General features: G+C 52.5%; 4 protein-coding genes across 4 annotated transcripts; 3 read left to right on the top strand and 1 right to left on the bottom strand.

Annotated features, from left to right (window-relative positions):
- Positions 1-4582: 4582 nt before the first annotated feature.
- On the top strand, positions 4583-6088 carry EAH_00020190 (adenosine transporter, putative; the record flags this gene model as incomplete). The annotated part of the gene is made up of 2 exons (XM_013397204.1): positions 4583-5280; positions 6019-6088. The coding sequence occupies 2 exons, from the start codon at positions 4583-4585 to the stop codon at positions 6086-6088; spliced, it is 768 nt and encodes a 255-aa protein (XP_013252658.1).
- Positions 6089-6675: 587 nt separating this feature from the next.
- EAH_00020200 (hypothetical protein, conserved) lies at positions 6676-14794 on the bottom strand (the record flags this gene model as incomplete). The annotated part of the gene is made up of 9 exons (XM_013397205.1): positions 6676-6879; positions 7006-7095; positions 7250-11165; positions 11329-11391; positions 11880-12394; positions 12782-12874; positions 13055-14316; positions 14436-14573; positions 14716-14794. The coding sequence occupies 9 exons, from the start codon at positions 14792-14794 to the stop codon at positions 6676-6678; spliced, it is 6360 nt and encodes a 2119-aa protein (XP_013252659.1).
- A 5792-nt stretch (positions 14795-20586) lies between these two features.
- EAH_00020210 (hypothetical protein, conserved) lies at positions 20587-22921 on the top strand (the record flags this gene model as incomplete). The annotated part of the gene is made up of 7 exons (XM_013397206.1): positions 20587-20683; positions 21067-21313; positions 21600-21723; positions 21878-21907; positions 22028-22100; positions 22390-22473; positions 22875-22921. 7 exons carry the CDS (start codon positions 20587-20589, stop codon positions 22919-22921), a joined length of 702 nt encoding a protein of 233 aa, XP_013252660.1.
- A 2629-nt stretch (positions 22922-25550) lies between these two features.
- EAH_00020220 (hypothetical protein, conserved) lies at positions 25551-26996 on the top strand (the record flags this gene model as incomplete). Its single annotated transcript, XM_013397207.1, has 6 exons — positions 25551-25614; positions 25798-25853; positions 26028-26057; positions 26227-26296; positions 26738-26796; positions 26970-26996. 6 exons carry the CDS (start codon positions 25551-25553, stop codon positions 26994-26996), a joined length of 306 nt encoding a protein of 101 aa, XP_013252661.1.
- Between the last annotated feature and the right edge of the window lie 757 nt (positions 26997-27753).

The raw sequence follows: 27753 nt of genomic DNA on the forward strand, positions 1-27753 counted from the left end.
TCCCGTATCCAGGCGCTTTGGCTTTCTGTCAGTGTGCGTGTTTCCGTACAGGGGTGTCCTGCCTTAGATGATGGCTGTGCTGGTGGCTGTAGGTCAATCACCAACGGTTCATCGGCCTTCGTGCCTCATTCGCCTGCTAGTGCGACAAGTTTGCGATACCTGCTGGGGCCACTAGGTGAATTTAACAACGCTCACTTCCATGCGCTCCACTGCAACAGTGCCTTCACTATCATCAACTGTCGCAAAATTGGCAGTGGCCTGCTAGGCACAACTGACCCAAATCTTAGGCATGAAGATACGCAAACTCGTAGCGCCCAAAAAGTACCTCGAGGGTTACACATTCCTAGACAGGAGCGTAGCAGGTTGGGCTGGATGGATGGTTGATACATCAGTATTTGTGTGCAAGTTGGCTGCTGAAGGCAAAGTAATGGATGGGTATGCTTGCATATGAAGCTGTTTACAGTTGCGGCAGCAGGTGCTGCAAAAGCGGAGAAGCCACCTCCTCTTCCCACCAACCTCACGCCCCCGTGCAACTCTTTTCACGGCACCTGGAGACAGAAGGGGAGGTCAACTGCCTCACTGGAAAACTATAGTGGTGTTTTGGTTCTGTTACAAGTTTTCTAGCAAAGGTTGAAGTTGGCCAGAAGGGGTTCATAGCCAAGACTTAACTCTCTGAGGTGCACTTGCGTTGGTGCCCTGTTTTGTTACCAGCTAATCCTGTTGATCTAGAGCAAGTCTTCACGGAGCGCCGAATCCTCTTGTTCGGCGCATTTGGCAGGTAAGCGCCATCATTGAGGCACCGGAATGCTTTGGAGTTGCGGGAAGCGCAAGAAGTGGGTTTTTGGTGCCAGCTTATGGATTGCAGGACCTCTTCACTGGCACACGAGTTGCGAGATCGGTATATGCGAGAGTGCGCAGATCGTGACGAGATATACGGTGGAACGGGAGACCTCAGCCAAGGATTGTCCTCAGTTGCAATAGAGTCGAAATACTACAATTAAGCGCTCCCAACGATACACTGTTACATCGAGAAGCATCAACTGCTGAACCGATGCCCTGACGGGGAAGCGCCACTTCTATGTGTTCTAAGTGAACTGTTCGCTGCATCGTAATGCTCTGGGTCACGAAGAGAGAACTCATGGGTGAAACGGTGGGTATCGTGGAGACTATTTAGTACATCGTCGCGAGAGAGGGCGAAAATGCCGCTTTCACTACCCGAGTTCGAGAGGAGAACACGAGTTTGGAAAGTATCCAGACGTAGCGCCGATGTGGGAGCTATGAACGCCAGCACTCAAAAGCCCAGGGAGATGCAGAGTGGCACATCTTTTTTTAACAATACCACAAAAATCGAAATCGTAGGTCTTTACGAAGGGCAAAAGAAAAGAAGCAAGGCCTTGACCAGAACAAACCGGGCAACCAACGAGGCGTCTACGAAAAGCGCGTCCCCCACGCAGCTTGACGTGCAGTAATGGAACGCAAAGAGGTGGCAGTTGCACTGCATAGCTCCCTTGAGTCAACTTCGTGCTTGTCCACGCACGGGCTGCACAGTGCATTGGTATCGGAGGCTACGGTGAAGAAGTACAACATACCTTTCTATTCGCTGGCGCAGTCTCTGCGACAACTTTTCACAGGTGGCAGACAGACCACGCGGATTGGCAACATTACGGCAATAATGTAGGCTTTGTAGAGTTATCGGCCAATTTAACAGCATGCATGGCATTTGCGTTGGCCCAGTGTACCTTGACATCATTTTCATAGGCACGCCCTGGGAGTCTCAGTAGAGGGAGCGCATATGGTCTCCAGAAGAGAGTACAGAGGTATATGTGCCAGCAATCAATATAAGACTGTATCACTTAGCTGTCCTGGTAGCCGTCGTAGCCTCTACGGTAAGGGAACTGGAAATGATTATCCCAAGGGAAACGGGGCGAGGAGATTCCAACGCAGTATAGGGGCGCTGCCGGAAACAATGAAGCAGTGCACGCACTCCGGCATAATGGCCCTACGAAAATCGTGTTTGGGGGGATTCAATCTAGCTAACACCCTCTTAACAGCAAAATTGGTCAAAGAAAAAGGATAGTTATCAGATGAACAAAAAAGCCAGATGGGGGGACCCGCTGGACGCCCAATGTAGTGCAACCAACCCACTCTAGCTCAGCTCCAAGCTTTTCTCCGCAATCCAGGCACCCCTACATATTGAAGACAAACTCGAGCGGCAAGAAGACGCACTGCTACGGAAATCGAGATATGCTAACATTCCATTTGTGCTAGCTTTCCAACACTGTTTGAAGGATTACAAAAATTTCTCCTTAATCTCCACAAAAATGGAGGGAAGAGCTGGTGGACACGGATATCTTGAACACGGGTGACAACCGACAGATGTCACAGGAAAAAAGAATAGTGCGCTAAATGCTCGCGAGATCACATAAAGGACAAGTGGGTTCTGAAGATGGCTTGTAAACAGCAGTTCCTCAGGACTACCTTCGGGCATTCCGTGAATTAGACGCGGCCACGACAAGCCTTCGCATGCGCACAGCAGCGGAAGGTGAGCCGTAGAGAGCTAGTCGTTCTCTACTCCGTTACATATGTGTATAAGCACTAATATGCTTCTATCTGGCTATTCTTTGGAACCAAGTATTTTCCACTGTGATCTGCTCTTCCTCCTCTGCTTACCACCAGCTCAGCGCTACTCCCGGCGATATCTTTGGTTTTTCATGGGGGGCTGGACACCGCGCATTGGGGCTTTCCGCGGTCTCTCTCCCCTACAATGCTGGCTGTTTGGGTATCTGATAACTGTCTCCTCATGCATGCATATTTGGCTTGAAGGCAGCAGCAGCCGAAGGCGCAGCAGGAGCAGCCTTGGAAACCGATGCTGAGAAGCGACAGTAGCAGCACCAGCAGCACAAGCGAAGGCAGCAGCCGGCGGCTACCTTCGCAGACGGAGGCATCGTGCTGAAAGCTTTCTTTGAGCCCTTGATGGTATATTCATATTATTAAGGGCTCCTCCGTCTACAAAAGACGCACGCGAAAACAGCCATAGGTATTGACACAGCCTACACTCTCAAGATACTGGCACGCGCTATGTACCGTTTTGGTAGCTGAGCTAAATGCCTATAGGGGGAGAAAAAAGCAGAGGGATAAACGTCAGCAAAATAAAACGAATGAAAGCAGCGAGGCAAGCGAAAACCCTTCTGGGTGCGCAACACCGATGACGTGAATAAGTGCGCTCTGCGTACGAGCCGTTGCCCAGTGGTCTGGAAGAACCTGTGGCGGTGCAATAGTTAAGAGTCGAGGAGACACTCGAGTTCAAAGCACTTCCTTCTCCTGTGAAATGCACACGGTTCGACTCTGCTGAAACCCCCACGGACTCTCGTTACACATCCCCCCTCCCCTAGATGCGGGCAGTAGCCCTGTGAGCAGATGACAAGCACTTAGTTGGCCCTCTTTAGCCAGCCTAAACTCATGCATAAATATAAATATGCATCCCAGCTCCAGACAATGCATGCTGCCTAAACAGTGGGGTGAAATGCTGGGGTGCAATAGGGGTGCAGTAGACACGGTGGGGCGGTAACACCGAGAGGAAGCATGCGGCACCAGCAAAAGACACCACAAAACATATCGGAGGAGGAGAAATCGAGGTGAATTTGTTATCAGAGGACAGTAAAATTAGAGGCAACAGCTGCACACGCGAGTGTAGCTAGATATTGTAGCTGGGCAATCGGAGGTAGATTTCGGCCGTATCAACGGCGCCAAGCAAAAGTCGCCGGCACTAACCAAAAGCATGCAAATTGTCTTCCCCTTTATATTTTCCTCTATAAGATGTACAATTTGTGGGTTTATTCCTGATATTTGATTGTGGGGAAAAGTTCGCTTGTTCTAGAGCAGCAGTTCGATGGTGCACGGTCGCAGTTGCTGCTGGGCACCCTAGCCTCGACAGTCCGCGCCCCGAATCCTCTAGTCATGCAAGGTGAAGGGGATGGTCGCATTTTTTACTGCTTAATCATCAACTTTTTCTTCAACTACGTTCTCCTTTTTAATTTGTCCATTTAATACGATGGCAGCGGATAGTGGGGTTGCTGGGAATCGCCCCACCGATACCCCCCCAAAGCAGGGTGAGGAGATGACGCGTCGAGAACATTGTATAGCCGCCGGCGGTTGCGCTTTATCCGGGTTGATGACACTAATTCCATTTCAGTTCGTTGCTGTTATGTTGCCCGTCTTGTCAAACCACTTTCTGGATGGGAAGCAGCTCGGCAACTCCATGCTAGGTCTGTACCAGCTAGTTTGCGTCGTAACTCTTCTTATAATTCTCAAAATCGGAGCTCTCCACAGCTGGCTCATTCAAGGCGGGCTTGTGTTATCTCTGGTATGCATGGCGGCTTTCTCCCCGGCGTTCTTCTATGGATCCGTCGCCTGCCGCATTGTTCTAGTTCATATAATCCTCGGTCTCTTAGGTGCATGTAATGCTGCTTTGCAGTCTGCTGGATTTGCGAGGGCGGCAATCCTTCCAAGAAACTATGTCGGCACGACTTCGATAGGCCAGGCAACTGCGGGCTTGGTAGCCTTTGTTGTCACTGCCATTCTGATGACCAGCGTGTTCGACATGGAGGACGTCAGCGATGTTAAGTGGTTCAGCAGTATTTGCTGCGGCATATCTGTGGTTATGTGCATCCTTTCAATCGTATACATGCATATCTTCCTTAATGCGAAGGTCTGTGTTCAATCTGTAAACAATGCGTTGAACGGCGGATCTGATGGAAAGACTCAGCAGGATGATACGCCCACAGTCGCAGCCGATTTGGAGGAGCCAAAGAAGCGCCAGAATAGTGCATCCAACGGCACGCTCGACGAGTTACTGCTGCCCCCTCGGCCGTGGCTGACGATGATGCGGGGGTCTTTCTGGGAGTTGCTCAGCTTGTTTCTTGTTTTCTTCATTACATTTAACCTCTTCCCGAAGGTCGGCCCCGTATCCTTTAATTTTGAGGGAAAAGCTCCATCGAAGATGGTCCTGCTCTTTGGCATGGAGTTTATTGGAGATTTCCTTGGCCGGTCGTGCCTCAAACTGCCGGACTTGCATCCGATGTTCGGCTTCCTGTTCCTCTCGCGCAACGCCACGGTTGTCGTCTCATTTCTTCGCTTTTTGTTTTACGTCCCTTTTTTCCTGGCAATGAAGATGGAGGAAACTCCATTTATCAACAGCTTTGCTTGGCTTATGATCATCCAGCTTTTGCTCGCCTTTACGCTCGGTTGGGTCGGCACTTTATCCCTCATCCACTGTTCCATGTCCGTTACGCGCATGTCGGAGAAAGCCCGCATGGGGTCGCTATCTACCATAACGCTTTCCGTTGCTATAGGGGTGGGCCTGTACGTTGCCTTGGCTTTTTAGGGCCACTTTGTATATCTGCATAGCGTTCATTTTCCCTTCGAGGATCCTTCGTGTGTGGTCACCGCGTTGAATAGCCAGCCTGTCCCCTGATACAGCAACGGTTGGGAAAGCTTACGGGTGTGCCTTTGAATAATGTTTGAAATATACTTGAAGTATTGTCGAGATTTGCACAAGGTCTCGTGGCGTATGCGTTGCTTTGGAGAGGTGAACAGCCCTTCAGCCGAAGTCGCAGAAGAGGGCCACAAATTATACAAACGATGGTGAAATTGTGCGATGCGCTGAGCTGGTGCACAGCTTCCGCGAGAACCAGCGGAGAAACCATCTTGATAGTTTTTTGCGCACTCTTGCGCTTATGTCCTCTTTGGAAACCATCAACTCAAAAGTGAATTTGTGAGGGTGCGCGCGTATGGCCCGTAAATTCCTAGCCAAAGGCCGTAGTCGTACGTTTGCCATCCAGTTCTAGTATGGCCCGACCAGCTATTCAGCAGCTAGGCGGTTCTGGAAGTTGCACATGCAAACCAGTTGCGTTCTGTGTCAGCTGCTTCAGGGAACTGCCGGCACACAAGCTATTTACATTGCTATTACCTAATTGTCATTCGCCGCATTTGCAAAGCCCCATGTCTGCATATTGCCAGGGTCACTAGCCCTGGAGGCCTTCTTACTCGCACTGTCGTTTTGCTAGAGGGTGCACTTTCTCGTTCATAGAGTGGGTTCAGCGAGCTTCCGTACAAGTTTGTCTTTACACAGCTACCAGGTGAAATGCCGCCTACGTTCTAGGGTAGCGCGCCATTCGCAGCTGTGTAGCACAGGTTTAACGTTCCCAAGCTACGCGGTTGCCGCTTCCACTTGAATCTCAGCACAACGGCAGCCAAAGCATGGAAAGTCCCCCCGAATGCGTAAAAAGTAAACGGAAAGAAAGTCCCATTTAACAGCGAAACCGTCAGGCACAGCTCCTCCAAAAAAAAACTCGTTCTCAAAAACTCTTCGTTGAACTTAGGGAGAAGCCGCAGCAGCTGTCGATGCAGCTGGAGAAATAGCAACGTTTCCAGATAATGAAAGCATGGAACAATGCAGGCGAGTGACAAGCAAGCATAGGCCTTCGCCTATACATTCTATACTTATTGGCCTCGAGCCAACGTAACATACCCCCTACGGCAACTTCTGCTAGTAACACTTGAGCTGCTAACTCCTGCCCCAGCGCCGATAACGCCAGCGGTAGCAGTAGTATACGTCGTAAGATGGCTTCCAGCCGTACCGTGCTGCGCCAGTGCTTGGAATCGTCGGGTACTAGCTCACGGTGGAGTGTCTTCCGCCCTTTCTGCCGCGCCTCCTGCAGCGTCAGGACCAGCCCTTTGACCCGTGGCAGTTACCCCTCCACCACCCGAGTCCTTTACCTCTTTGATGCCCTCTGAGCTGTCTGGCTGGGAGGTTCGTTGCTGCCCTTCTGGTGTGGCCTCCTCACCCTCCTGATGCGCCTGCTGTTGCTGCTGTAGCAGCTGCAGCAAAGAAAAACACAGTAGTCAACAGCACTAACAACCGCTAGGAAGGCCTAACAGGAAATGGATGCAGGTTGGAAGGAATGGCGGGCCAGTGGATATGGGGAACATATTCCTACTGGTTACCTGCTGCACCGCCAGCAAGTGCGCCAGCTGGGACTTTGCGTGTCTTCCCGAGGCAGAGGACTTTTTCCGTTCCCGTTTGCTCGTGGCTGTCTGTATTCAAAGTGAATACACAGATCCAGAAGCACACTCACCTCACCGTGTCCCCCTGGTATACCTAACAAGCCGCCTGGCCCCCTTAACGCAGCAGCAACGACACCCAACGTAAACCAGTACGAGCAGCAAAGCGCATCTGCAAAAGACTTACCCGCCACTCCGCTGCATCCTGCAGAGCAGCAACTTGCTGCTTGGCCACAAGCAGGGCCTTTGCCTTGTCGTCCGCGCTGAGAAGTGCAACATCCTCCAGCTTAAGGGAGAGTAAGTCGCCTGTTAAAGATGGGGTCTCCCGCTGTTTTGTCGCGAGGCCTCTCTCTGGAAGAGGGGAAGTGGAGAGCCCCCATGACGGATGAGAACGCCCGTCAAGGGCGAGCCCCCCCCCCGAAAGGTCTGCCGAGGAAGGAGGCCCAGGCCGCCACAGGCCTGTGGAATCTCCTGCCCAGGAGTGGCCTCTTGAAGGCGGTGTAGAAGACCCATCCCACTGCTGCTGTTGCTGCTGCTGTTGCTCCGGCACCCTAGAAGTCCCATCTGCGTCTTGTGCGCTTGTGCGGGATCCCCTGAAGGCCACGCGGGGGCCCCCCGAGGGGGCCCCAATGGCCCATTTGGGTGCTGCTTTGCTGTGAGGGTTTTGACAGGTGACCCCAACTGTAGACCGTGTACCCCACTGAGGTGTCGACTTTCTGAGCTCCGCAGATCCCCTAGAAGGCAAGTGGCCATCAGGATGCTCAGAACAACCCTCTGCCACTGCTCCTACTGTTGCTGCCGTTGCTGCTGCTGGCGGGGGAGCCCCTTGAGCGTCTTCCGTTGAAACCCCTACGCGGGCACTGCCTTCAGAGGAGGCCTTCTGGGAAAAGAACTCTCTGTCGAGAGACGGCGAAGACGGCCGTGCTGCTGCCGAGGCTGGGCGGGGGGCCCCAGAACCATCAGCAGGAGAAGCTGCTGTTGCTATTGCCGATGCTGCAGGTGGTGAAGCGGGGGTGACCCGGGCTCGAACGCCCCCGATAGACGTCGACGCTCCAGAGGCAGGGGCCCCTACTACAGCAGCCCAGTTGCGCCTGTGGGTAGGCCCTCGAGGACCTTCCGGCTGAGGTTCTAAGCCCGCCAGTGCCCCACTCGGTGTAACGGGAGGAGGAGGAGGCGGTGGCGGTGGTTGTTGAGGCGGCTCTGGGATGCTCCACGTAGGACCCCCTGGAGTCCCCCCTTGTCTAAGACCCGCATCGCGGTAACGAGCAACTCTACTCGGGGCAGCAGAAGGTGTCGCCGCATGCAACCCCAAACCCTGCAGCACCGCGTTGGGGGCCCCTCCTCTTGCGTTTCTTAATGGGAGAGAAATCCCACCACGGGGGTGCGTCCCTCCCTGCTGCAGCTGATGCTGGCGCGACCAGCTGCTGGGGGTGGGTGGAGTCCCTGATACACCGCCTTCAGTTCCCCAATGCGGAGTTTGAATATCCGCTGGCTGATGGGGCATCCTATGTGTGGTTCGCATGCCTGTTGCCTGCGCGCTCCTGGTGCTGTAGCTGTTGCTGCCTGCGACTGCACTAAAGGTCCAGTCACCGGAGCCTCTACGTACGCCCCTGGAAGGCCCGGTCTCCCCAACATCCTCCGACAAATCACTAACTACGGAGGATCGGATGTCCCTTCGCTCGACACGGTTTCCTCGTTGGTACCGCTGCTGCTGCTCCTGCTGCTTCCCGCTAGGTGTAGGTGGGCTTGCGGGGCCCGCCTGCCCCGTCAGTGCCGCAACATAGGATCCCCCCGATGTGGGCAGATCTTGTTGGTACAGCAGCTGCTGTTGCCCGACTTTTGAAGAAACAGTTACATCACACCGTTCTCGAGGGAGTCTAGAGTCGGCGACGCTGCCTTTGCTGCTGCTGTTGCTGCTGTTGCTGCTGCTTCTCCGTTCCTTGTTAAAAACTACACCGTGCCTAGGCGCAGTAGGGTCGCGGTGCAGCTCACCCTGTCCTCCCAATGGAGCGTAATGGCTCCATCCAAGGGACTTCTTCGGCAGCCCTGCAACATCTTTAGCTTCGACGGGGCGGGGCAGCCCGACACCTGAACTTGAAGCATAGCCCCGGCCTTGATGCAGTGGTTGTGCCCTTGCTGCGACAATTGGCGAAAATGATGTCATATGGTGGCCCTGCTGAAAGTTCGCAGCGCCCCCAGGGGCCAAAGGGCACCCTTGGCGTGCCATTCCACCGTGCAGGCGTCTCCTACCGATTCCTCCAACGGGTGACCCCTCTCCACCAGCTGCACCAGCAGCAGATGGCGAATTGCCGTCCTCTCCACGCCAGTGAGATATGGCACTCGCCCCCAGTGGAACTCCAGCTGCAGCTGATGACGGCCCCTCCAGGGGAGCTCCAATCAACGTTGCCTGGGCAGAGAATTGCCGCCGCGATTGCCAGTAAGGATCTCGACTAGGAGGTAGCGCATGCATGGGATGATGCTGCTGCATATGCTGCAACAGCAGATGATGCTGCTGCTGATGCTGCAGGGAGTTTCTCCCCCCACCAGCTCTATGGCGCATAATAGAAAAAGGATGGGCTCTCCTCAGGCGATCGTTGTAAGATCCCCGGGAGCCCCGTGGAGCCCCCTCCCCCGCCATCCTATGCCCTCCTCCCCGAGTGTCCCACGAGGTGCGCCCTAGACTACACGCGCTTCTTGGTGATCCTATGGACGGTGGGCCCCCAGCGGTTCTCATCTCATTTGCGTAGCTGCCAGCGCTGCTATTCCGCCTACACCCCCTGGTGCAATATGGAAGAAGAATCTGAATTGTAATGGCTGCTTCTGCTGCTGCTGCTGCCTCAATAGGAAGGACCGTTGCTTCGGGAACACTCGGCGTGTGCCCTGTCGCGCCTCCGGCCCAACCTTCTTCCGCCATCCCAACCGACGCTTCACTGCTGCTCGACGGAGGAGCAGCACATTCCTCGGATGCTCTTGCTGGGGTAGCGTTACGATGGCTACAAATGCAAAGGCGAGACCCGAAGGCGTTCAGGGATGCACATGCGTGGTGGGCCCCCCCCTTTCTTGTCACTTCGGGGGATACCCCAGAGTTGTCGCCCTCCCCTGGTGTCTTGCACAAAAGTTGGCAGAGAGCCAACAGACCCCTCAACTCCTCGTCAGCCAGCTGCAGATTGATTTTGTGCCCTGCCTGACCTTGGTGTTGATGCTGGTGCTGCTGTTGCTGTTGCTGCTCCTGTTGTTGCTGGCCCAGTGAGTGATTCGCCGTTGGGCGTGGACAAAGTGAGGCACCCTCAATTCCAGGCGACCTGACAAGCCCCTCCTGCACGTGTTCTTCAGACTGCTGTCCATCCTCGGCGCCCTCAACTATTCTACCTTGGGACTCTGCGGAGCAGGACGCCCCTCGAGGGCCTTGTGAAGACAGTTGCGGGTGTCCACACTGCCCCGACGGACTCTGCCTATCCCCAAATTCCAACGGTGCCCCCGTCTTCGAATGAAGACACTTTAGAAATTCTGCATACGGGTCTCTAGTAGGGCAAGGTACCCTATCATCTTCAAGAACCGCTCGAGGGTACTGGGAAGGCCCTCGGTTGAGTCTTAGGAGGACAAGCGGCTTGATCAGTGGCTCTTGGGTCTGTTCGTGTCGAAGACGCTGGAGGTAGCTGTAGCTGTTCTTGAACACTAGGGATTGGAAAGCCCCTTTGTCGCCCCGCTGTAGCACCGCGGTGAGAGTGGCATGCCCCCTCTTTAAAGCATCCACCAGTCTAATGAAGGCAGGCTCACTGACACTTCGTCCCAAATTGTTTGTATTCAAAAGTGGATCAACTACATTGATGCACCGAAGTGTGAAGACCCCAGTACCGCCTGAACGAGGCGCCGGACGCGAATGGTAAGGAGGAATAAAGGAGCCCCCCAGGCCCCGCCCGCTTGGCTGAGACCAACGGCTCATAGGAGTCGTTGGGGCGCTGACGCGCCCACTGCCACTGCTGCTACTACTGCTGTATTGAGCAGTGGGGGAGCTGGGTTCCGGCCAGCCAAAGGCCTGCCCACTCCGGGAAGTCCCTGGAAAGCGTGACGGGCCCCCCATACCTCCGTAGCACATGCGGAACCTGCACCAAACACCAACGATAGCAACAGCCCTACATATCGCCGGATATACCCTCTGTGTTCCGAGGTATCTGGCGCAAAATAGAAAACAGCGAAACTAGAGGAGAAACTATAGCCTAGAGAGGAAGCCAAAGAGAGACTAGGAGACACCAAGTGGCAGACTACCGCAGAAGATCACGCACCCCGCCCCCCTCAATGGGCTCAGGTGTCGCAAGTCCCTGCCACCCCCTGCCAACGATACGTCGAAAAGAAAACAAGCATTCAGACTTGTGCAAACCTTCTCGTCAGTCCACTAGCTTTTTCAAGCGAAGTGCCGGGCAATGACTATCGAAGCCCCTCGCAAGAAAACATGCGCTATTTCTATACCGAGATTTCGATGCTCTATCAGTGTGCCTTGCCGTCCACGTGGATCCTTTTAGTGCCGCCCGTGTGTGCGCCTCTGTTATTGTGTGCAGTCCCACATTTTGCAGTTCCCGCTCTTTGCTGTACGTTCGTTCGTCTGTTCTAAAGCATCTGGGCCCCTACCCGCACCCCTATTTCTGCACGATCACGCTCCCTTCTCTACATATAGTTATACTTTCCCTGTAAGTCTCTTCGTCTCTGCTCCTTTCTGCCTCCTTCAGAGTATGCAGCTTTGTGCCTGTCGTGAGTGCCAAAAATGCATGTGGGCGTGTCCGTGCCGTTGTCTTCGTACTTGTCTACGGTATCAAACTCACCGTCTCCTGCATTCTTCTACGAAGGCAAAGTTCGCGATACATTTGCAAACTTGTATCGTGACAGTCTCCCTCGAGAACCCCCTCTCAGGGTGGATGTGCTGCGAGACGAAGGCCAGACGTTCAAGTCGCGGATCTCCGTCTCTGTGGCTGCCGCTGCTCTGCTCTGAGATTTCCAATAACTCATTCAAGAACGGCAATTGCTGAAGCTGCAATTGCTGCTGCTGCGGTTCACACCCCTGCTGCTGCAGCTGCTGTAGCAGCAATATTTGCTGCTGCTGCTGTTGATTTGCGAGGCGCAAAAGCCACAGGGGGAGAGGCCCCGCCGCAGTGGCGGCAAAGGCTGCCCAATCAAAGCTAGAAAAGTAGGATAGGAACGCCTGGAGGACCTGAAGGGGACTTCGAAGCTTTGAAGCCGGGAGACAGGAAAACAGATGCAACACCAGCACTTCCAGGCAGTACGATGCCAGAAGGCCCGAACGGCTCCCAAGTAAGTGGCTCTCGTACGCCATCCATGCCTACGACGCACGCAACCAGACGCTGAAATGGCTCGATGCCTCGAGTACAAATGCCTCTCGCAAAAAGAGTGCTGATGAGAAACAACGGCAACAGGAACCAACAAGCCAACAACACAAGTCGAGAAAGCAACAGCAGCAGGCACAATCTACTCAACATCTCAACACTCGGCATTCCGCCTTCAGCGCTACAGCAAAAACTTCCCATCCGCAGCCAGCCACGCCAAAACCTCTCCCTCCCCAAAAGCATCCATATCCATAGTGCTCGCAGGTGAAGGCCTGCACCCTGGCGCTGCATGCACCAGCCCCATTTGGTAAAAAAGTCCCCCTGAGAGGCAAGGGCAGGTCTGTGACCTGGAACCCGCACTGCAGAGAACAAAGACCTCTCACCTTCACGAGAATCACAGAACGCTTAAAAAGATGAAAACGCCCAATGCGACGATCGAGGAGTTCCAGCAGGGCTAACGAACAACAGCCTCCCACCTGTGGAGCAAAGGGCAAACGGATGTACAAAAAAACCACAGGTTTGGCGCCCGTTTTGCCCCCCTGTTTCCATAATGCTGCACCTGTCTCTCTCCTGCGTGTTCGTCGCGGTCTGTGCCGCTCAGCTCCTGCTTAGTTTCTGGCGACCCTTCTGCGTTCGCTGTGGTTCATGCCTCTTACCTTGTTCACCGACAAATCCACAGCAAGACTGTCAACTTCAAGCTTTAAAATCTTCACGTCCGCCTTCACCAAGTGGACATTGCGAATGCGAGGCCCCCTGGAGCCCCGTGTGCCAGGGCCACGAGGGCCCCTGGATCCCACCGGATCCCCACAGGATGAGTCTGAGCTGTCTCCCCATGATTCGACCTTCAGGTCGCCTCGCCTAAATCTGAGGTGTAGATAAACCAGAAAAGCTTCGCTTTCCTCCTCGCCTTCCACCACCCCCGTCTCTGGAGAAAAAGTTATGACTCCTACGTCCAAGTCTCCGTCGGGCAGGTAAGTGAGCAAAGGAAAGGAGCCATAACGTAGAACAGCCACGCATATATCGGACAGACACCGCACACTGCAGCTGGCGCCGCTAGAATCAGTGCTGCTGCTGGTGGTGGTGGTGCTGCTGCTATTGGTGGTGCTGCTGCCACTCGCGCCTCCTGATACGTCGCAGCCGTTGCCATTGCCGGGCACTTGGCTGGCGCTGTGGCCTAGGCCGCTGCTGATACTGCTGGGGTCATCGGATGATGCCTGCAACAGAGATGGAGGCACGGATGCTTTCTTACACTCAAAACCGGAAGACGGAGCTTGGCGCCACTCAGGTGCTGTTGCTGCGGCTTTCCCAGCTGCTCCTGCCAGCGCTGCTGCGGCAGTAGGCGAAGGAGATGAAGAAACCGAGAAAAATGAAGAGGGAGAGTCCGTGCGCGCCCGGCAGCAACTTGACGCTCCCCTGCACAGACGCCTGTCGTGCTCCTGGTGCTCCTGGTGCTCCTGCTGCTGCTGAGGTTCCCCTTGCTGCGGCTGCTTCTCTTGGTCATGCTCACGCAGCATGACCTCGGGAGGCAGCAAAACTGTTTCGGTTCCCAAGGGGTGGCGCTCGCTAGAAGACCCTTGCTCTTGGCTGCCTGCTGCATCATCTCCTTGCTGTTTTGCACCCTGCTGCTGCCCCTGTTGTTGCTTCTGCTCACAACACTGCCCTTCCCGCAGCGTCACCTGTGGTTGCCGTTCCTCTTTCAACTGGTCCAGAGAGGAATCAGGTCCCGGTTCTTGCTGCTCTTCTTCTTCCTCCCGACTTTGCTGTGGGTGCTGCCGCAGTACGTGCTGCTGTTGTTGCTGCTGTTGCAGCACCTGCTGCTGCCGCCACAGGACCCTAAAATCTGTGAAGGCCTCGAGAATGGCGGCGCGAAGGTGCTCAAACGCCTCCGCCCGAACCCTCGACCTCTCCTCATTGGGACCTGCACAAACACGCATTCTTGCAGGTTTCGACAGTGAAGAAGCTCTACGAAAGACAGAGCCACAGGGCTGCATAGTTCCCTGCTCCCCAGCCTGTTAGAGAGGCTACGAAGGGGATTACCAAGGGCAGAAATGAAGTCGTCCGCAAGAGCATCGAATTCAGGTGGCACTGGCGGCAGTTCCATCGCTGCTGCTGCTGTTGCTGCTGTTGCTGCTGCGGCGGCTGCTGCGTCAGCAGCTGGTGCTGCCGGTGTCACAGCTGAAGGCGGGGGGCTCCGAAGGCTCTACCCCTCATGGCTTTCTGAGGTATTGCTGCCAAATGGAAGTTCACACGGGGAAGGCTATTCACGCAGCAGCAGCAGCGCCGGTAGCAGCAGACGACAACCAGCGCCACCCCCGACGCCTGGAGTGAGGGGGGTCCGTCAACTCTTCCGCAGGAGCAAGGTGGCTATAATTTTTGAGCTCCCCGTTTAAGCGCATGAATATATTCTCCCTGTTGCTGCTATTGCTCACGCTGCAGTTTCTGACCCAGCTGCCGCGGCGCATGCAATTGCTGCTAGACTGGAAAATAGCCACGGGTACGTCGTCCCTGTGTCTGTTGAGAATAGAGGGCCCCTAGATAGCGAGAATGTCAATGAAATTGCATGGAAAATCAGGGCATCAAGGAGGAAGGGGCCCCCACCGAATAGTCTGCTGCTCGGGGCCTGCGTAATAATTCAGCAGCAGCTGCTGCTTGCTCCAGCAGCTGCTGCTCACGCTGACTGTAGTGTCTCGAGTAGCGCAATAATTGATTGTGAACATGTGGCTGACGATTCTGTTTCCAAGTGCATTTACAAACCATTCCATCTCTGCCGATCTCCCCCTTTATCTCCTATACCGCCCCTGCTGCCGGTGCTCCTGCCGCATGTGCTGCTACATCGCTCATGTAGGGGCTTGGCTTTGGAGCGGGCTAGTGGCTTCTCCACGGAGGACTCTGTCGCATAAGCGAATATTTTGTTGGAAATGTAGAGATCACACACGATGATAGGGCAAGAGAGGGTGTTACCTGTGCCTTAGAGCGCATGAGGATAGACGCTGATGCGGCTAGAGCCCTGCACGGGTACAAGCTCCATTGACCGCTGTTGTGTTGAGCGCTGTGCCGAATGTTAAGGATGGAATGCAACTCGTAATAACAAACTTTAAGGTTCCCCTACGTCTCACAAGTATTTACGGCTCAAGTAATATAACGGTGCTGTTGCCAACCCGGGAGGTAGCCTATTGCGAGGTCGCTGACAAGCCGGTGCATGTATAGGCATGGAGGCCGCCCCCTGATGACAAAACAGGTGTTTAAGAACTGTCTACTGGGCTACTGCACACGGGAAACTGGGCTTGCTTGTGTTCGCAGCCGGGTCTGCTATGCAGCATTAGCAGCGAGGTGCGGTGATGCTCAGGAGTGGCCGGTGCCTGTCTGCAGCAGCCCCAGGGCCTTGGCCGCTGAAACCAGGACGCCTAGGGTTATACGGGCATGTCAGCTGCTTTCTTAGCAACTTCTACCCAAGTCGTTTGGCGCTACTGCAGCTCAAGACAGTCCCCGGATGGTCAACGACACCTTTTACACTTGGTAGCGCGGGCTAGTTCATTAGGATGGGTCTAGCAACGAACCCCACCTCACAGCAGGGCGGTCTGGCGAGCAGAAGTGACTAGTGCCGAGAGTGTTTCTAGGGGACAAAAGTTGATACTCTCCCAAAATCTTTCTCACAACCTCAGCCATCTGAGAAATGAACAGGATGCTGAGCCTATTGATATTGGAATGGTAGATGATAGCCCCACCCAGAAGAGGAAAAGGGAGCTAAACTATACCAGCCAGGGAATTCGGCCCCAGGAAAGCTGGGGGAGCTTGCCAAGCGGCGCAGCTGGTCCTGGTGCAATGAACAATAGCGCGCAATTCAAGACTGCAGGCGCATGCAAAAAGAGACGGAATTTCGAGAAGTACGACATCGAAAAGCACCACCAATGGAACACACAAATGGATTTGGCAAACTCCGTAGCCCCTATGCAAGGGGAGGCTCATGATGTTAGCGAGAGAAGTGGAAACGGCACTTCAGATCCGTCTCGCGTCAAATCCGTGCTTATCCAAGATATTATTACTAGTCAATAGCTGAAGCCGCTATTTGACATAGGCTGCAAAATGTATTTGATATCGGAAGGTAGGGCGAGAAGGTGCAACCTACATGTTTATTCGTTTGCGCACTCTCTCTGTGTAGGGGTTTCGCTGATGAGAGACCGGATGAGAGAACTACTAAAACTGTGGGGGGGAAGTTGGGGCCCCATTTAGATATGGGCCAAATTACCACGTTATTGGACTTCCATATTGGCTTAATTTACCACGATGTAAACCCAGGCACGCCGCAGGTGAGCCAGTGGGGGGCACAGATGCAACCTCCCTACGAAACTATTGAGGTCAATGCGCCAAGACCAAGAAGCACTGAGAGAGTGCGCCTCTCAACGCTATCAGAGGCATTTGCATCTTCTACAGTCAGAGAAATGGAAGCAGTGTGCAGAGGAGAAGGGGATCAAGGAGGCTCCAAAGCAGTGCAGAGGTGCTGGAAGAAAAGACGAAGGAATGCATGCACACTGTCGTGTTGATCGGGCGGAGAGCGCAATTTGGGGAAATTGGATCCACTTAGCAACTGAGGAATAGTGTAAATAGGCACAATTGAAGGAAACGTTCTTAGATGTACTGACTAGAAAAGAGCTACTGGCGGGCCGCCCACCTGCTGGATACCCAAGTCATCCAATGCACCACATCGAACTCCTTCCCAGAGTAGCCCCAATTATTACTCCAAGGTAGTGGCAGACCCCACGTGCTGGAGAGGAAATCGAATGGAGAGCAGAGCAACTGCTGAAAAAATGCGAGGTTCAAGCATCAACTAGCACAATAGGACATTACTCCTGTGTTGACGCAGAAAAAGGGCGGGAGGTTTCGCACACGCGTCGACATCAGGTCCTTAGACATAAATACGGTGAAACAAATGTTCCATTTGCCCCCTACAGACGACTTGATTGCTGCAGGATCTAGTAGTCCAGTTATTATTTTCCCTGAAGCGGATTGGTGCATCCCGATACATCCCGGTGGCAGGCCCAAAGCTGAGTCCAATACCTGCACTCAAACTAGAGTACGTGCGCATGCCACTTGGGCCCGTAAATGCTTCTATCAAACTAGCGGAAGGTCATTAACGATTCCTTCGGCACAACCAAAGCGCGGACTATCTCCAAATATTCACTAGCCATGTGTGGAAGTACATGCTGGCACAATATGTACGACTTTATTTTCAGCGAAATCCGTCAAATGGGCTTGATTTTCTACTGCTTGCGGAGTGCGTTTATACTGCAGCAGTGCATCCTTCGACTGGCTGCTCTATTGCATCCATTGTCTATACCTAAGCATCGTTGCCTGACTGGGCGTTATATCTGGCTGTTGAAAGTTAGCCCGGTAAGCCCGCTGCTCCCGATGCCCATGCGCAAGTTGTAGGGAAGCGTTAGTGCACGACAAAAACGCAAGGCAAGACACTATGACAAGCGCCGCTCAGCATTCATTTTCACTCATGGGGGTTGGGTTTGGCGGATACGGACTCTTTCTGAAGCGCACAGAATGGAGACAACCCGGAAAAACCTGCTGTACGTTTGAAGTACCCTCTGGTGTTCGTTATCGGGTTAACGCGTTGGCTTGCATCGTCAACTGGCCCCTAGCATGGGGTTGCCATCATACTACTGATGATGGGTTTCTAAAGCGATTCTGCGAATCACCGAAATCCCCTTGAACGTTGCCAACAAAGCGCACCAGCATGGTAGTGAAAAGGCACAACAAGAGGAGAGCCAGATTATGGAGAAACGTATAACGCCTCACAGCGGCCCCCGGAAACAGAAAAATTAGGTTTTTGTACAGGGCAGTGGCAACCTGAGTGGGCTTCTCAGGATCCCTTGCGCGAAGCAATACCTCAGGAGCAACTACGTGCCCTCATCAGCTCTACTAGAGCGACTGGAAATATAGGCATGAGCTGCACGGCTCGAAGCTTGGCCATGTTCATCCATTCTGCGACAGCTCTATAACTGACGCAGAGTCCCTCCTATCGTTTTTCCTGCTATCTACGGTGCTCATTACTTCGTGCTGTAATCTTCACCCTTCTCTGTAAGTACAGTTGGTCTGGCGTAGCTGCAGACAGTAGTACCTTTATTTCTTTCATTTTGAAGCTGCGGCCTACCCCTTGAGGGCCAGCTTCACCCCTGCCAACTCGATCTCTGTCTGATGCGGCCCAGTGGCCGCCGCTCAGTGCATCATTCCAAATGGGTTGTGATGCAGGCACCCAGAAGGGGCTACCAGCCTTTTATTGCACAACAGAGAGCTCGGTACATGGCTAGTGGCTACGCCACTGGACAGGCCCAACGGCACTCACCGCTGGTCGGTTGAGGAAGAAGCATAGAAAAGTGCTGTCCCCAATTGCCATCTTCTTTTCCTCATTATTTTTCACTCCTTACTTCCTTAGGGGCGACGACGTACACGAGGAAGTGCTCTGCTTGAGGGAGATGCAGGTGCAGACCTGTGTGGAATTAGTGAGTGGATCTCTACTGGAGTGCAGGCTGCCCTCCAGCGGCAAAGTAAGTCTTTAACAACTGTCTATAAGGCTATTACATGCGGAAAAGCGGGGTTGGCTGTGCATTCACGGGAGGGGCTGCCCTGAAGCATGAGCTGCGCCGCACCTTGCTGCAACTAATGGCTGCCCTGCAGCATTAGTTGCAGCGAGGTGCGGCGCGGCTCATGATCATCCTGCTCTTCTCCGCTCCAGCACCAAGGCCTAGGCCGCTATGCTCAAGCCGCCTCGGGAAGGAAGATGAGGTCAGGTAGTTTCCATGACCCCTTGCTTTTAGCATTTTGGGTGGGCTGCAGCTCACAACGGTCGTCAGATAGGATCGCGGAGTCTCTTTGCTCGTTGCACGGAGTGCACCGGCACTACAAAGGTGCTCAAATCGGTCCCCCACCTGCCTGTCGAGCGGAAAGAGTAAAAACGTCTAAATAGAAATGAAACAAGTAACATTAAATAGAAAAGCAAGCCGTGAGGATAAGGTAGCTCTGCAAGGGCCCCAGGTCCGCGGCTGGCTGCGGTTGGCACTGCCCAGGCGCCGAGCCGCTTAGAGGTCACAGGAGGAGTTCTAGTACTCTTCAAAAGCGAATGTGCATTTTTAGGGTTCTACCTGTCATCTTGGAGAATCAAGGGGAGAGTCGCTGACTGTAGCGATAGATATGGAGTGTGCATCTAATTGTGTGTGTATAGGGTAGCACGTAGCCGTGGTGAGAGCTGTTCACTACCGCGCATCCCCACTGTCCCCGTCATATCTGGACAGCTTGAAAACGTTTAGACCCTCTCATTGATTTCTTGGCAAAGCCTAGTCAAGAGAAAATCGCTCGCTTCAATGCGACGCGCTGCACGGTCGTGGATCGCATTCGTAGCCGACGGGAGTGGATCGTGATCAGGATCTCGTGCAATGTATCATGCCGGCGTAGAAGAAGAACTAATTTTTTTAAAAAGTAGGAATAACAACTAAAGATCTTTCTCTTTTTTTCTCAAAGCCCCAGAGAATCAATCGGTTGTGTGCCCTAGGCCGCGCAACTGTGGGGGAGAACGGAGGAAGTGTGACGAGAGCGCTCGCTCGATCTTGGCCGGGGCCCGCCGTGAGCTGCAAAATAGGATTAAATCACTAGAAAAACCCCTTCTATGGGCTCTTCATGAAGGAGGTGATACGGAGCGGAATCACTGAACTTCCTTCAAACAACGTTGGCATTGAGCTGCGAGGCGTTGATCGGTTGAGCGTTGATTCCGCTACCGGTGACTTTTGCGCAGTGGCAGTATCCCCTATCGGACGTTGTGGGTTATCCGTCACAGAAGTAGAAGATCGCATGACACAATAAATACAATAATAATAAAACTTTCTGATCGGTACGACAGGAGTAAAACACACGCTTTATGCAAACAGCTCCAGCCGCAGGCGCACAGTTGAGATCGGCGCGAGCCGCGCGGGTGCTGCGGTTCGGTTTCCAGCGCGAGATAGGCTGCATCCTAATTCTCCGCCTTCTTTCAAGGAAAATTTTTGAATGCCTCATTTATTGGAATATTTTTAAATTCGTTTGCGTTTTGTTTCGCCTTGGCCGGTTTTCGTAGGCCCGGCGAGTCCCTGCAGTTTCCGTTAGCTGCCGAGCGACCGGGGTGTGTACTCCTCTCCAGCTCCGTGCTGAAAAAATGGTGGAAAATTCAGCTTCTTCCTTTTTTCAACACTCTGTTGAGCCCCCCTCCTTAATGAATGGGGGGAGAGACGGATTAGTGGATCTGACACGGGGTATCTACCTAGGCAAGACACACAGCAAGGGCGTACCAAGATCGATTATCCTGCTTGCTACCGTAGTTGTTGCCGTTGCTATCGTCTATCTCGTGTCTCGTTGCTCTGTACGGCTCGGGCTCAAGGGCGGAGGCAGCTCGAGAAGGCTAGCAGAAGAGGTCGGATCAGGACACCCCCAAATACTACTAGAAGCATGCTGCCGCCGTAGCCGTTGCTTCTGCTGGTGCTGCGGCCACTGTTTCTGCTGCTGCCACATTACAGAGCAGGACGTCGGCATCTTCTTAGTTTCACAGAAGAGTTGGCGACTCGTCTGTTATCCTTGCGTTACATTTTCTGCAGGGGCACAATTGGCCAAGCCTGTTGGACCTTTGCGTTTCAATCAGTTCTCATACAGGATCAGAAGGGACTGAAGAGCTTTCACCTCCAGAGGATCAAGAAGCTGCAGGCCCTGCGGAGCCGTCTGAAGAGCCTTCACCTCCAGAGGATCAAGGAGCTGCAGCCCCTGCGGAGCCGTCTGAAGAGCCTTCACCTCCAGAGGATCAAGGAGCTGCAGGCCCTGCGGGGCCGTATACTCCACCTTCGACATCACCTAGGTTGCCATATGATTTCCCTCGCATTTCGGCTATGGACGTGCGTGTTTCCTGTTGTTATCTTGAGTGTCTGCCTTGCATCTGCAGTCTGTTTAACTTTCGCTCGTTAAAATAACGAGTGTTGGATGGAGTGCATGGACAATCGCGTGCATGTGTTCCGCTGCCACAGGGGGGAGACAGAGCGGCGTCAAGTTTGGGGGATTGCATGAAGCTTATAAAATACATCTCAACCTCTGGGCACGACGTAGGAGGAGGTAAAATAGCAGCTTTTGGATTTTCTTCTGCATCGGGAAACGTGATGCACCGGGTGTTGTCCTTTGGGACAGGAAGCTCCAGGTGAATTTTGGCTGCCCGTTCTTGCCACTGTCCTATTTCGATGCAGGGGCAGCAGCGGCCATCTTCAACGCCCCATTTCCAGCCAGTTCTGTAAAGGTATTCCTCGAGGCGTCGGTAAGCCGTCTGTACAGAGCTGGTTGCGTTCTCTCTCCTTTCCTGTTAAAGCAATGCAGTCGCTCCAGCGCTATTGAAACCGCTGAAATGGGAGTACATGGACACAGAAAAGGTTTTTTACTAGGGACCATTTGCATTGCTTGTTTTTGCGCAGGGAGGTCCTAGAGGATGGCCGACTGCACAGGTAAGGACGCTTACAGCAGCACAGCTGTGGAGAGGTTGGCATCCCCTGCATTTGTCGTCACTTGTTGCTTAATTACGTTCATTTCATGGGTCTTTTTACCTTGCTGTCGGGTGCATGCAGTCTCGTTGGGAATTGGGACAAAGGCTAGAAGACACTGTGCTCGCCGTGGTTGAAGGTCTGCAAGGACCTTCTTGTAAGTAACGTCTGGATTAAGAACGCATGCACTTCGTGAACAACTAAGAAATTAGCAATGTATACACCAATAAATCTGGAAATTAATTGTCATCCCTCAATAGCTTGAAGAGTGCTGTCCCCTTCCCCTTTTTGTTTCAATCAGCGTGTGCTTCCCGCATTTGGTATGCGTGCAATGTTTTTTCTCTGCAAAATCTGCACTGATTCATTCGCTTTAGTAGCCGTAAAATGACGCAATGCGTTTTATTGGTGCAACCTGTCATGTTGAGGGCGGTGAATTTTCTCCGCAGCCCCATCCCATGCAGCGAACGTGGTCACCGTCAAGGCGAGATTCCCAGATGATTCCGCAGCGTCAATCATCCTCACTGTGGTTGGTATGTTTTGCAATACCTCAGCATGAATGCACCTGCAAGGAGTGCACGTTGTCCTGCACTATTCTTCTTTCAATTGACTCTCTTGTGCTCTACGTGTGATGTTTCGATTTCAAAGTCTCACTTTATCGTTTTTAGCTTGATCTGTAGGAGGTTGAATTTCGCATTTCCCTGCATTTTTCGTGTCAGATTCGCGTTAAATGTTTTTAAAGATCGAGACCCAGCGCACACTGGGTTCAGCAGGTCACATGAGCGTTAACTTGCCGGCCACCACTGAAGCGTGCACCAGATTCTTTTTGCAACCGACATTTCTATAGTTCTCGATCGAGGCCACGGTGTGGGAAAGGTGATTGCAAATATCTATGTTTGGTGCACTGCTCTCTGCGTTCTTCTTTTCTTTACAGGGGAGAAGACTGGAGAGGGGGACGAAGAAGTTGAGCACTTTGTTTGAGGAAGTATTGAGCAATTCGGCGTTGCTTTCGTCTGCCTGCGACCGCGCCTCATGCCGCTTGCGAGAGCTGCAGTGTTTCATCGTCCGTTTGCCGCAGTTTTAACGAGCAGGGATAGGAAGAAATGAGCATGGCACCACTCCGACCAGCCTTTTACCTTCAAGAAGGCCACCTCTCCGTGCGACCAACCGCGCAGTGCAAAAAACCGCTTGTTCTTCTGTTTTTAAACTTTGTTCTGGTATAGATACTGGGCCAGGTAAATGTTTAAACCACTCTTTTTCTTCCACGAGCCGCCTCACACATATCAGACTTCCCTGGGTCGTTTGTTTACCTCCGAGTTCCGCCAGCGGCAGGAGGGCGACAGACTGAGTTAATAGTTCGCCCCAGAACGTTTGGAGCAAGTAAGGCGAAAGTTGCGCAGCGAATTCCCCTGTAGATATCAGGGAGTAATGAACAGGTTGATGGACAGATCGGCGGATGGAGAGGCATCCAAAATCCGTCCTCTGTATCAGCCTCCCGCTATGTTGAGCAAGTTAAGGGCAGTGGCAGGCAGAAGCCGCAGCCTCATGAGCTGCTCCCCCTAGATGAAGTACAAGTAGTTTCACGTGGCTCGCTGACCAAAGCGATGGTTTTTCTCTTGCGGAGCCCTCTCCAGGCCCGTTTTTTTCTTCAGTTGTTTGTTTGGGACCTGGCTGTAGTTCATTTGAAATTTTACATTACTTCAGGCACAATTCAAAGTAGGACGCTAGTACGGCCCGGCCAGTTCCGCTTGATGGTTTCGCACCTCTGCCCTGTGCTGCTTTTCAGTTAGAAGTGCTGTTTTGACTAGGAAATGTACTAGTGGAAGAACGCTTTTGCTTTTGCTTACCGCTGGCCGGAGTAGTTCGTGGAGAGGGCACTTCCTGTTGTTTTCGAACAATGGGCGAGAAGGCCCGTGACTCTTTTCAGTCGCATGGCCTTTCAAGGGGTGCTGAGTTCAAAATATGCTTCTGAAGTAGGCAAATACTGATTCCGCCTCTACCCACCGTTTTAGTTGCTAGGACGGCGGCATGGCAACGCAGAGGGAAGTGCTACCCTGCAACGGGAGGCAAAGCAGAGGCGGGACACTGGAAGCCCTTACGAACATCTCGCATGTTTATTAATTTTGCAATTTTTTGGAATGCTATACCGTGACGTCTCGTAGGAATTGGCTCATCGCCGCTATCAGGAGCACAGGGAACTTCGGGGGAAACCCGAGGTGCCGAGCCGACAGAAAAGAATAGTCTGTGCCAGAAGTGAGAAGCAGGAATTCATTTTCACCTGCAAAATTTGTATGTATTCAATGTTTTTATTTCATTAAAGAATCTATATTTGCCGAGTTCGACCCTTCTGCGCTTACAACGTGCATCTTGGATCGAGAGTGCAACAAGGGGGGTATCCCAACTAACGCGTGAGGATCGGGGAGGAGCTTTTCTTCTCCGCACTACAAGCTCTTTGAATTGATATTCCTAATTTGTTTATATTTGTTACACTCCTTGCATTTTCCACATATCGTCGCACTTCCCCCAGTGGACGTCGCTCCGTCAGTTTTCCGTGGTTCTGCTTTGCACGACCACTGGTCCGGGGCGTTGCCCTTTTGTTTTGCTTCACCGATGGTGAAGGCGTTCTTAAAACCCGTTTAAAACTTCTTTATTCCCTTCATAATTCCATGGAGAAGACGGTTAACCTTATTCTCCCAAACGCTGGGGAGGGCCAGGAGGCGCCCGATGATTCTCGGCCGCAACGATGGAGAGTCAGGGCAGACAGGCGGATGCTGCATCGAAGACAAACAGGCAGAGTGTCGGCGTTGCTCCTTCTGGTTGTTTCTGCTGCCATCTTCTCCGTTTTGAGGAGGACTTTGGGTGGGGTAAGCAGGCCACCAGAGACCTTCCTGCTCGCATGCCTCTTTTCTGTAAATCAGCAAATCTAATTTGTTCCTCGAATCCTCATCTTCAGCAACTCCATCCATTCTGATATTCGATCGGGACATGTCTGTCTGCCTGTATCTGAGGAACCCGCACGAGGCATACGGGCTGCACCTTCTTAGTAGCTTGTTTTATTTCTGTTGTCCGTTGTTTACTGTCTGCCTTCTGTTGCCTGTGGAAGATATGCAATCCGCTGAGTGATGTATGATTCTTTTTGTGTGGTGTCTGCTGTCGAGGCTGTTGTGTGTGTACTATTCGCTTTGCTTGGCCCGTTGTCTCCGCGTTTTACTCGTTGTTACTCAATTGCATGCGCACTCCGGTCCTCAGGCCTCTAGGGCTTCTTCGGAAATCCCTAAAGCGCCTGAGACCGACAACGAGTTTTTGTCTGAGGCTCGGGAGCATCAAGGACACGAGCCGTATGACCTCTTAAAGGGCGGTGGACATCTCTTCCCTACTATACATCACGCACCAGTAGGCAACCCTCTTCCATATGCATTTCTCCTTGAGTATTGCTTTTACTTTGTTGTTACTCGCATGCGGCACCGTAGCCATTCAGATAAAACACTGCAGCAAATAAACGCGGTGCTTCAGCCTTCCCACGAGATGGCCATCTCCTCAAGGCCCTGCTGGTAGAGTTGCTGAGGTTGCTTTGATACTGCTGCTGCTCTCTGGCACTCAGACGCGAACAATGCTGTTCGAGGCGATGCGCTTTGCCTTGGAGTCTCAGCGGGCCCGTAAGGGCTTCAGCGCTCGTAAGCTTTTCTCGAAGTTTAGATGGACGCAATATCTCTTGAAGAGAACACAGAGCCGGAGTGCATCTAAGGAGCGATTGAGGTTTAAAAGTGTGCGTCTGCGATGGCTGTTCTTAATATGAATATGAATAGGCCGCCTTCTCAGTCTGTCAGATGCCTTGCAGTGCTTTCTTTGCTTCACAGGTTTCGTTGCTGCAGACGGTGAAGGGGTGCAGGTGCAAGTTGATGCGCAGCTACGGGTAGGCAATGATCAGCACGCAGAAGACAAGGACTCATCAGGATTTGGAGGCCTTGTTTGCTCTTTAATAACCTTCAGTGGCCTTAGTGGCGTTCCTTAGCCAGGGGGAGGCAACATAGCAGCAACATAGCAGCAGAACTCTTGCCCCTGCGCATGCTGTCTTCGTGTTGTGCAGGAGGAGGGGGAAGACTTTCACATTTTCGATGTAGGCCCATTGCAGTAGTAGTCTGAACACCCTCCGCAGCATTCGCTGGTGGTGTCAACCCTAAGCCAGTGCTCTAGCAGTGGCTTAGGGTTTAGGGCTTAGGGTTTAGGGTTTACATAGGGTTAAAGGTTGTTTGCGTCCTGCCCTTGTGTTTGCTTCTGGCTCTTAGACTTCGGAACTACTTGCAGGGTACCTCGAAGCGGCCGTTAACGGATCAATTGGTGAAGCTCACGAGCTTGGTGAGAGGCAGGGGGGAGAGGGGGTGATTGTTGTTGCTGTGTGCATACACACCTGCAAGCGGTGTAGAAGCAGCCTTATTTTTGCATTTATACTTACGCTCTGAGTCTATAGGACAGTTTAGACATCTCGATTGTTCTCCAATTTAAAAACTGCACACGGAGCACCCCTCTGTACACTTTACATTTTTATCGCTGCAAGTCTTTTGTAGGCCATTGCCGTTTCTTTGCTGTATTTCTCCTGGTTTATCCTTATATATGATTCCTGCTGGCCTGCTCTTTTTGCTAGCTGCTACCGTCTTCTGTCTGTTTCCCTACGTAGGTGTACTCCTCGTTGTAGGAGTTGCTGCTCTTCACTCTTCTCTCTAGCGCTGCTCCCTTTTGCCTGTTACTTCTTAGGTGGCTCTTCTTCTGCGAGAACATTCAGCGTGTTCTCCTTCACAGGCAAAGGCCGCATTGACTTCTCTGTCCGAGGTGAGGGAAGCGGTGACGCTCTAGGAAAAGTAAATAACGTAGATGGGGGTAGTTGTGCAAGCACAACCAGGGAGGGTGTACGTGTACACTGCAGATATTGTTGTTTTATACACCCTTTTTCATTGGTTTTGCAGCACTGTCCCCAGTGCAAGGAATTCATTGTATGGCGTCTAAAATGTCTGTTGCTGGCGTTTTGATGCAGCGACCGCCTCCGACAGCACGAGTGTAAAACAAAGGAAACAACGCAGAACGGCCGACAGTGCAGTGGGCACTGACTGAGTAGATTATGGTGTGGGGTGCTGCTGCAGCTTCTGAGAGGGCTTGCACGCACTCCAGTTGCATGCTCTGGCAGCAGTGTACAGCTAGAAGAGAGAGCAGCAACAACACCCGAGGTTCGGCCATTCTGAATTGAACAAGGACACCACCAGACTGCGTTTCACTTGCTGGTATGCGCTTCGAGAAGCATAGAAGGCATAGAGGGGCTACGCCACAGAAAGAAACAGACTAAACCCGGCGCAGGCATGTGGAGAGAAGACAGACAGGAAAAGATAAAGATAATGGGGCGAAGACACACACAATGATAGATACAATGACAATCATGTGAATGTCACAGAGACGCATACGCGCAGACATTCAGTTTTTTGTATAATCACACTTTCTTCTGTTTCCTCGCCGTTCCTTTGCCTACACAAAACACTTCACCGTATATATCAAAACAGCCGCATTTAAGGAGCAGCGGCAGAGCCTGCAGTGCCAATTGAGCACTTCTCAGTCTGATTTGGCAATGCTGCTCTCTCTCTCTCTCTCTCTCTATATATATATATATATATATATATGTATGTATGTGTATATATATTATATATGTTTTTATGCATAGTGCCCGTACAATATGTACAATATGCATAGCTCCCCGTATTTTTATAATCTGTTTATATGCATATATTCAAGTTCGTCAAGTACTAGCGGCTCTTTGCATTAAATTATTC

This window comes from Eimeria acervulina, genomic scaffold (assembly GCF_000499425.1).
Source record: "Eimeria acervulina Houghton genomic scaffold, Eah_scaff138, whole genome shotgun sequence".
NCBI lineage: Eukaryota > Apicomplexa > Conoidasida > Eucoccidiorida > Eimeriidae > Eimeria > Eimeria acervulina.